Source organism: Anomaloglossus baeobatrachus, chromosome 1, assembly GCF_048569485.1.
Source record: "Anomaloglossus baeobatrachus isolate aAnoBae1 chromosome 1, aAnoBae1.hap1, whole genome shotgun sequence".
Taxonomy (NCBI): domain Eukaryota; kingdom Metazoa; phylum Chordata; class Amphibia; order Anura; family Aromobatidae; genus Anomaloglossus; species Anomaloglossus baeobatrachus.
In genome coordinates, this window is record NC_134353.1 from 166,174,772 (window position 1) to 166,185,608 (window position 10,837).

The 10,837-nt window shown below is 40.8% G+C and overlaps 1 protein-coding gene across 1 annotated transcript in view; it reads right to left on the minus strand.

Moving 5' to 3' along the window:
• WDR17 (WD repeat domain 17) overlaps window positions 1-10,837 on the minus strand; it is a 148,783-nt gene that overhangs the window by 75,325 nt on the left and 62,621 nt on the right. Inside the window, 5 exon segments of the mRNA XM_075347191.1 lie at window positions 26-151; window positions 3,087-3,217; window positions 3,301-3,450; window positions 5,920-6,122; window positions 8,421-8,585. Coding sequence (XP_075203306.1) covers window positions 26-151; window positions 3,087-3,217; window positions 3,301-3,450; window positions 5,920-6,122; window positions 8,421-8,585 — 775 coding nt within the window.

The following is a 10,837-nucleotide window of genomic DNA, read 5'->3' on the forward strand; positions in this document are numbered from 1 at the left end:
ACTATGGCTAAACATCGCTACTCACTGTTTTGAACCTGACTAGATGCTTCATGTGCATAATTCCTTTGCAGTAATTTTGAGGCAGTAAGCTGTCATCTTGACCTTTTAACACTGCAACTAAGTCCCATAAATTTTTACTGCCACCTGGAGGCTGAAAAATAAAGAAAAAAAGTATAAATACTTTCACTCATTATACTTGCATTAGTGGACACCGACAAAAAGACCCCTGATTGGAACAGTACATGGCCATTGTATTCCAACTGCTGACTTATGAGTCCCAGGAACGATCCCTGCACCAACCTGATGACTAGAAGCAAGCGGCTACTGGGAATATATCACTTAATTTTTTCCTTGTGGCCACTGTTCCAGTATACCATCTATACAGAATTTAAATGCTAATTACCTGCAGTTTACCACTATATCTGGAAGTAAATAGCATTTCTGCATGTGACCATTTACCTTTCTTTTATGTGCGCAGGGTACAGTATCAGGTTTTTCTTCCTTAGGCATTCATAATAAGTATGATTATAGGCCGTAACATATCATAGTGTGCTCTATCAAACCTTTGAGCTTTCTTTTAGATTATTCAGCACTCCTGGCCCTACTGTTTACGTATTTTTCATATTTATTTGCTGCCTGAAGTGTTTATATTTATGAGGATGGAGATCATTTCACTACTTTTTCTCATTTTGTGTGTTTTTAAGTGTTTTTAACTCGTCTGGCTTCATGTTTTTCTGTATATATTACCTAATAAAAATGTTACAATTTTCTGGTGATCCCCCGTGTATGGCACAGTCTTTTTCTTCTTTTCTGGTCATATACAGTGCCTACAAGTAGTATTCAACCCCCTGCAGATTTAGCAGGTTTGATAAGATGCAAATAAGTTAGAGCCTGCAAACGTCAAACAAGAGCAGGATTTATTAACAGATGCATACATCTTACAAACCAACAAGTTATGTTGCTCAGTTAAATTTTAATACATTTTCAACATAAAAGTGTGGGTCAATTATTATTCAACCCCTAGGTTTAATATTTCGTGGAATAACCCTTGTTTGCAATTACAGCTAATAATCGTCTTTTATAAGACCTGATCAGGCCGGCACAGGTCTCTGGAGTTATCTTGGCCCACTCCTCCATGCAGATCTTCTCCAAGTTATCTAGGTTCTTTGGGTGTCTCATGTGGACTTTAATCTTGAGCTCCTTCCACAAGTTTTCAATTGGGTTAAGGTCAGGAGACTGACTAGGCCACTGCAACAGCTTGATTTTTTCACTCTTGAACCAGGCCTTGGTTTTCTTGGCTGTGTGCTTTGGGTCGTTGTCTTGTTGGAAGATGAAATGACGACCCATCTTAAGATCCTTGATGGAGGAGCGGAGGTTCTTGGCCAAAATCTCCAGGTAGGCCGTGCTATCCATCTTCCCATGGATGCGGACCAGATGGCCAAGCCCCTTGGCTGAGAAACAGCCCCACAGCATGATGCTGCCACCACCATGCTTGACTGTAGGGATGGTATTCGTGGGGTCGTATGCAGTGCCATCCAGTCTCCAAACGTCACATGTGTGGTTGGCACCAAAGATCTCGATCTTGGTCTCATCAGACTAGAGAACCTTGAACCAGTCTGTCTCAGAGTCCTCCAAGTGATCATGAGCAAACTGTAGATGAGCCTTGACATGACGCGTTGAAAGTAAAGGTACCTTACGGGCTCGTCTGGAACGGAGACCATTGCGGTGGAGTACGTTACTTATGGTATTGACTGAAACCAATGTCCCCACTGCCATGAGATCTTCCCGGAGCTCCTTCGTTGTTGTCCTTGGGTTAGCCTTGACTCTTCGGACAAGCCTGGCCTCGGCACGGGTGGAAACTTTCAAAGGCTGTCCAGGCCGTGGAAGGCTAACAGTAGTTCCATAAGCCTTCCACTTCCGGATGATGCTCCCAACAGTGGAGACAGGTAGGCCCAACTCCTTGGAAAGGTTTTTGTACCCCTTGCCAGCCTTGTGACCCTCCACGATCTTGTCTCTGATGGCCTTGGAATGCTCCTTTGTCTTTCCCATGTTGACCAAGTATGAGTGCTGTTCACAAGTTTGGGGAGGGTCTTAATTAGTCAGAAAAGGCTGGAAAAAGAGATAATTAATCCAAACATGTGAAGCTCATTGTTCTTTGTGCCTGAAATACTTCTTAATACTTTAGGGGAACCAAACAGAATTCTTGTGGTTTGAGGGGTTGAATAATAAATGACCCTCTAAATAAACTTTTCACAATTTAAAAAAAAATAAAAAAGAAATAACATTCTTTTTTGCTGCAGTGCATTTCACACTTCCAGGCTGATCTACAGTCCAAATGTCCCGATGCCAAGTTAATTCCGAATGTGTAAACCTGCTAAATCTGCAGGGGGTTGAATACTACTTGTAAGCACTGTAACTATGCTGATCGTGATCCCTAGGAGTGAATAGGTGCCCTCCAAATGTTTGCGTGATTGGAATTGGAAAGACCGCGCTAACCTGCCTGCAGACGTGTTCTGTTTATGGCTGGCTGCATGTGGGACTCGAATTGCCCAATTACTGACTTCCATTGGGGACCAGGTCAAGTCCTGGTCCCAAACCAAACTTTATCTGGAGGTGAAGATTCCAGGCCCCAGCTGATATTTTGAGACCTTGCTTTGTTCAATCATACACTTTATGATATTCCGGATTCATCAAGAACGGTGTTGTTCCTGCCAGTCTTGATGATTAGCATCAGGATGATCGAGCGCTTTGTGCAGATTGCGGCATCCACCGCTAGTCATTACACCAGCAGTGGATGCCGCGGTTTACATACAGCGCACGATCATCCTGATGCCAGTGATAATTAAACATGTCTGCCCACTGATGAAGGTCGCCTGACCGAAAAGTTTGTGCCGGTTTAATTTTTGGATATTCAAAATAAATAGAACAAAATAACCTATTGAGTGCCAAGTATTGATTGATACGACATATGGGTTTTGAACCTACTTGTGCACCACCCACCCAAAAGTGCCGTGCTATCCCTAGCTATAATCCCTTAAATGACATCTCTGGTACCTCGTCTATAATGGCAGGAACATGGAACTTACTGAGAGACATTCTGAAAACCATCTCAGTTTTTTGCTCCTCAGATTACCGGTCAGCTTGTCCACTTCTTGTTTAATATCCCGCGACACTTTCCCACATAGTAAAGGAGGGGCGCCAGGCTCCATGGCACGATCTAATAGATAAAGAAAACAAAGAATTCTGACAAATATATAAACCATTATCCCTCCAGTAATCAGAATTAGGATCAACACATACCAGTGTTTCCAATTATTTCTTCCCACGGACGATCTGCCAGAATATTTATTTGAAGAGGTGAAATCAATGGCGTTAGTGACCAAAGCCTCACAGTGGAATCTCGGGAACATGAAGCCATAGTGAACGGTCGATTGGGATGGCATGTTAGACCTGAGTAATATGGGGAAGAGATATAGAAAACATTCGAGAAGTGACCATATATTAGGTGTTTATTTTAGATGACAGCCTTTTCTGTTCCCCTGATGAATATTTCTGTAGATTTTAGTGATATGTGCGCAGTGAGGATTGTCCGGCATCGGGCGGACATGTGATCACAAGTGTGCGATTTTATTACTTCCAACCACATTCCAAGTAGACTGTACCTGGCGTCTCTCAATACATATGCATTGAGCGAAACTGTGCCCTTCTTGTCGGCACAAGGCTGTATATATGCAAATCACATACGGTACTTGCTGTTAAGCTCTCGGCACCAGAGTGAGGATTCACACGTCTGCAGTCACATTGAATGACTGTAGACTTTGATCCTAAGGCTGGACAATTTCTTTAAGGAAATTTTCAATGTCAGCATGAGCTGCTGAGCCCAGTGATTGGCTGCAGTGGTTACATACGCTGGAGTCGTGACATCTCCATCACATCCTGTCAACAAAGACTACAGCCACTGCCAATATGCAGTGCTGGACTGGGACAAGGATGAGTAATACCGGAGTTTTTAACTTAGTGGAGGTCGACGTGGAGGGAAAACTTATAACTGGAAATCCACTAAGAAATTTCATAAGGGTACGTGCCCACGATCAATGTTTGCAGCGTTTTGGATACATTGTGTTTTTGCTATGTCAAAAACGCTGCATTGTACCATAGTGAATGGGATTTGTAGAAATCCCATGGCCACTGTGCTTGTTTTTCCCGCAGCATGTCAATTCTTTGCTGTGGTGATGCAAGCGTTCACCACAGGGAGAACACAGTGAAAGAACACAACTGCCCACGCTGGATCGTGGACACGAGTAGCTGCAGTCTGCTGCAAAGGAGACTCGCGGTCCCGCAGGTCAAGACCCAATGCGTCCAGGACACAGCAGGTCCTGATCGTGTGCACATACCCAACAACATATCACTAAGTTATTCCCGGAAAACGTCCTCAAAAAGATTAACACTCTAAACATATTGCTAATTGGTCATTTATTATTAAATCAGAGATGAGAATTAAAACCAACATGTAAAAAGGATGTCTTCTTTTTTCTTTTACTTGTGAAGTCATATTGCCTATGAATTATAGGAGTGAGTGTGTGGTCAACTGTTAACTATAATGGATCAACCAGGTGTCCTCCAGTACAAGCTGCGCAGAGCCGACAGGAGGTGAAGGTGGATTTCCAAAGCTGCTCTCCTCCATTTGGTCAGACATCTTCCTCGCTCTGAACGAGTCTAGTGATGTGTGGCGTCAATGCCTTTTCTGTGACAACCCCTTTTCAGTTCTCAAAAAAGAACCAACTCTCATTATTTAGATTTAAAGTTTACCATCAGATGAATGGAATATACAAATTATTCTCTTATTCCCAATGTGACATATGTAAATTACTAATTGAGGTTATCTCAGAATATGTGGGGGTCTGACTGTGGGGACCTCATGGTCTTCAGAACAGGTGTTCCAAAGTCCTTTGTGAATGGATTGGTAAAGTGCATATTTGACCACCAATCTCATAGGCAGAGAATAAAGCAGTGGTCAAACCTTCTCCCTAAAGGCTGCTTTACACACAACGATATCGATAGCGATCTCAGTAGTAATGTGACACGCCCAGATCGTTACGATTTGCCGAGATCGCTCATAGGTCGTTTTGTAGCGGTCACACGTACACATCTCACAAACGACGCTACATCGTTCAGCGATATACTGTTTGACCAAGGTGGTCGTGTGGATGTTGTTCGTCATTGGCAGGGTGTCAAAAGTAGCAATATGTCTGATGCGTTCCAAACGACAAACAATATTTTGAAACTGAACGACGTGTCAACGATCAACGATTTTTACCCTATTTGCGATCGTTCGGAGTCGCACGTAGGTGTCACACGCAACGATGTCACTAACGATGACGGAAGTGCGTCACGAAAACCGTGACCCCGACGACATATCGTCAGATAAATCGTAGTGTGTAAAGCGGCCTTAAGACTCCAGTCACACAGGGGGCACCACATCCCTGTTTCCATGAAAATTGGTGCCCCTTGTGTGTAAAGTAATGGCAATCAGCAATGTCACAGGTCAATTATTAAAGGGGTTGTCCACTGCTCTGACAAGCCCTTCTCAATTACTATGTTTCCCAAAAGTAAAATAGTAAGTAATTACCTCCAATGTGGGCTACTTTGGACATAACCGATATCCGGAGGGAGCGAGAGAGCAACTCTGACTTCCTCCAAATGTCTGATGTGTCAGAAGGAGAGGAAAGGGAAGCAGCTGCTGATTGGCCATAATTTCCCTTGAGCCGTGGGAAAGGCAGTGCCGATATCACTGGAACGGCACCGATGGGGAGTATTGCTGTTATTATTTTACTTAGGGGAAACACAGTAATTGAGAAGTGGTTATTCAAGTAGTGGACAACCCCTTTAAACTAAAAATAATGAACAAATTCAACTTACCATATACATCTGCCCCATGATCGTACACAGTGTCCAAGCAAGTTCCGTCCCTGGTGTCCCATACTCGTATAGTGTAATCCCAGCTTCCAGAAATTAGAAGGTATGGTATTTCTGTATTCCACATCAGTCCCCGGACTGGGGCAGTGTGGCCACTGAGAATATTTATACAAGCGTCTTGTGTGTAGTCCCAGATTCGTACAGTTCTGTAAGGAAGATTATAACGTACTGAACACACATTTTCTATTCCAAAAATATAGTCTAGAGCAATGGATCCCTGATATAAAGATCTGTCAAATTGTTCTTACTATTGTCAAACCCTATTCCTCTCATTAATGAAATACAACCCCAATTCCAAAAAAGTTGGTAGGCAGTGTGAAATGTATAGAAAACCAGAATGCAATGATCTGGAAATCTCTTCTAGCCATATTTTATTCACAACAGAACATACAACACAGATTAAGAGTTGGGAATTGGACATTTTTCCATTTCATTAACCCTTTCACCCTCTGGCCATTTTCAATTTTTGTGCTTCTGTTTTTTCCTCTCCTTCTTCCAAGCGCCATATCTTTTTACTTTTCTGTCAATATAGCAGTATAATGGCTTGTTTTTTTTGTGGGACAAGTTGAATTTTAGAAGTCACCATTCCTTTTACCACATAGTGTACTGTAAAACGGGAAAAACATTCCAAGGTCGGTAAAATTGGAAAAAAAAAAAAGTGTAATTTCACAATTGTTTTTTTCGGGTTTTTAGTTTAACATGTTCACTATACGGTAAAACTGACCTGGCAATATGACTCTCCAGTATGTATGTTTTTTTTTTTATTTCATTAGTGAAATAAAAATTAATCTGTAAAAAAATAACAAACAAATGTTGCTTTTGTCGCCATTTTCTGAGACCAGTAACATGCTCATTTTTTGGGATATTGGCTGTGTAATGTCTTTTTTGAGCCCAAAGCTGGCATTTTTACTGATACTATTTTGAGCTGGATAAGAGGTTTTTTTTATATTTTGATAGATTGAACATTTCTGAATGCAGCAATACCAAATATGTGGTTTTTTTTTTCGTTTTTTTAATTGTTTTATTTTTAGTGGGGCAAAATGGGGGAAGAGGTTGGATTTTAATTTTTGTGGGTGTTTTTTTTCAGATTTGTAAAAACTTTTGTTAACTTTTATTGTATTTACTAGTCCTCCTAGGCATCTTGAAGCTGTGATCATCCAATCACTTGTGCTATGGAACTAATGTCATATAAAGAGACCATGCTAGAGAGGCAGAGTCTCTAAGAAGCAAAGATGGTCAGAGGCTCATCAATCTGAACAACTGAGTCTTAAAATTGTGTAACAATTCCTATTGAAATTTTACACAGCGAACCAACTTTTTGGGAATTGGGGAGGTATGATGAACAGTCACCTGAGCTAAACACAGGAGTGTGGAAAAGTCAGGGCTGTGAGATAACGTTATCATGTTTATGGCTAAGGTTATGAAGACAAAGGGACATGCAAGTGGATGCAAAATGAATCAATCTGCTTTATTCAAGAAACAATGCATTTCTGGAGTAGACAGTCGCTTTATCAGACCCATCGGGACTTACAGAAGAGCTTTTAATTGGGCTGAACCTCTATCTCAAGTTTTCATGTGTGGTGTTTCATGTAATGTGACACCCAACAATGAAGATTTCTGAAGTTTCTGTGACGACTGGTGTAAATTTTAATAACCTGACATTTTGGTGGGATGTTCCAAAAAAGACAACCTACCCTCTAACATAAGCAGCTACAGCAGTCAGGCAGATCCTCTATTACATCTACAGTATATGCATTCATAGGAAATATGTATAGGATTTATCCAATTGGGACTATCCCTTTAATGTTATAGTTATATCTAAGATTTGAAAACAATTTTGTTCCAAACTGAGGAAATGTCCAAGCGAAAACAGAAATAAAGAACTGTACATTCAAAATAATTGCCATTGTTTCATAGATCTGTGTGTGTATCACTAAAGGTCCAGATAAATAAACTATACTCATCTTTTTGAGGATATAGCCCCCCATGCACATTAGATGCCTGTCAGTGGAATGATGGTTCGGCTGATTGTTAGGAGAACAGTTATCTTGGCCTCCTCTCCCACACACAGGACCGTTCACACTACTGATAGCTCCTGTGTCTTCTATGGTGGAGCCACTGTCAGACTCCTAAGGAAGCGACTTATCGCCTAGAGAACCAAAGGAAAATTGGACATGCCAGATTCTTATCTACCCTCGGGGGACTCCATACACATCAGAATGTCACCCAAGCCCATCACTATTGGCTGGTTTGACCGTCGTTAGCTAAACAAGTATGGGGGTGTTATTGCCTACACTCTACAGCTCACATTTTTATTTTTAAAGTAGGAATATAAATTTACAATTTAATGTACTAAAAAAATAATACTATAGCACAATACGAATTTACAGGAAGGAGAAAATATACATCACCAAATTGTCTCTAAATGATATGTATCCACTCACCCATCATCTGAGCCACTGCATAAAATCCCTTCTCTAAGAGGAGACCATCGAACATGGAAAACCTTGGCTGTGTGTCCAGAGAAAACCTTCAGGGGTTGATCTGAGCTGGTGGCTAAATAATACACCCGGACATTTTTGTCCTCACAGCCAGTAGCAATCATATCTCTAAAAGAAACAAAAACAGGTGTTTTGATATTATTCCTTCTTCTCTAAGCGTTAGCTACAGGCATGGCCGAAAGTGTTGGCTCCCTTGAAAATGTTCCAGAAAATGAAGTATTTCTTCCATAAAATTATTTCAATTACAAATGTTTTGTTATACAAATGCTTATTTCCTTTGTTTTTATTGGAACAACACACACAAAAGAATAAGAGAAAAAAAAGCAAATTGGATATAATTTCACACAAAACCCAAAAAATGGGTTGCACTAAATCTGCCAACTTTCCAAAATTGTGGGTAAGCAACTTTGCTTCAAGCATGTGATGTTCATTCAAACTCAACTGTGGCAAGTAACAGGTGTGGGCAATATGAAAATCACACCTGAAATCAGATAAAAAGATGGGGAAGTTGACTCAGTCTTTGCATTGTGTGTCTGTTTGTGCCACTCTAGACAGAGAGAACAGAAAAGCAGAAAAAAGAATTGTCTGAAAAAAATTGTTGAAAGATATCAGCAATTTCAAGGATACAAGTTCATCTCTATAGATCTTGATGTTCCTTTGAGCACAGCGAACAACATAATCAAGAAGTTTACAAGCCATGGCACTGTAGCTAATCTCCCTGGACATGGATGGCAGAGAAAAATTAATGAAAGGTTGCAATACAGCACAGTCCGTATGGTGGATACGTAGCCCCAATCAAGTTCCAAAGAAATTCAAACTGTCCTGCTGGGTCAGGGTGCATTAAAGCAAACTATCCGTCAACATTTGAAAGAAATGAAATGCAAAGGCAGGAGACCCAGGAAGAACCCCACTGCTGACACAAAGACATAAAAAAGCTAGACTGCAGTTTGTCAAAATGTACGCAAGTCAAAATCCTTATCGTTGGAAGGTGAGAGCAAGATAGAGCTTTTTGGTAAAGCACATTATTCTACTGTTTACCGAAAATAGTTTAGGCCTACAAATAAAAGAACACAGTACCTACACTCAAATATGGTGGGGGTTCAAAGATGTTTTGGAGTTGATTTGCTGCTTCTGGCACTGCGTGCTTTGACTTTGTGTAGGGCATCATGAAATTTTAAGATTTCCGAAGGATTTTGGGTCTTCCAGCAGAACAATGACCCCCAAACATACTTTAAGAAGCCCCAAGAAATGGATGGAAACAAAGTGCTGGAGAGTTCTGAAGTGACCAGCAATGAGTCCACAAGGAGTCTAAATCCCACTGACCACCTGTGGATAAATCTTGAAATTGCTGTTGAGAGAAGGCTCTTTTAAATATGAGCAACCTGGAGGAGTTTACAAAAGAAGAGTGGTCCTAAATTCCAGTAGCAAGCGATTAAATGTATTTATTTGTTCCAAAGAGTGGGCAACCAAATATTAAGTTGAGGGTACCAACAATTTTGTTCGGCCCCTTTTTGGAGTTGTGTGTGAAATTATGTCCAATTTGCCTTGTTTTCTCTGTTCTTTTGTGTTGTTCTAATACACACAAAGGAAATTAACATGTGTATGACAAAATGTATAATTGCAATCATTTTCTGGGAGAAATACTTCATTATCAGGATTAATTTCAAGGGTGCCAAGACTTTTGTCTGTGACTGTAAATTAATTTCTATCTATCCCATTCTAGCCTTGGTGTATGTTCTACTTAATGTAAATGGTAGAGCTTATATGACCTAATATGCCTGAGGCTGTGTGCGCACATTACGTTTTTTCATGTGTTTACGCAGTTTTAAACTGCAGCGTAAACGCATGCATTCTGCGTTCCCAGCAAAGTCTACGAGAATTTAGCAAATTCCATGTGCACGTTGCGTCTTAAAATGCAGCGTTTTGGATGCCATATTTTTGACAAAATTGCGTTCGAAAAAGCAACATATCACTTCTTTTGTGCGTTTTGGATGCTTTTCCCATTTTGTCTATGGTAGAGCAAGCATCCAGAACGCATGAATTCTGCATCCATTCTGCATTAAAAATACATCCAAAACACAGTGTTTTGAAACGGACATGCAGTGACAAAACGCTGCAGAATATTTGTCACGGCAGAACGCAACATGCGCACATAGCCTAATATCTAATATAAGTATTTTCTACATATTTTTGAAAAGGAATCTCACCAGGGCAGACTAAAGGTGGCTTTACACGCTACAAGATCGCTAAAGCGATCTCGTTGGGGTCACGGAATTTGTGACGCACATCCGGCCGCTTTAGCGATGTCGTTGCGTGTAACACCTATGAGTGATTTTGAATCGTTGCAAAAACATTCAAAA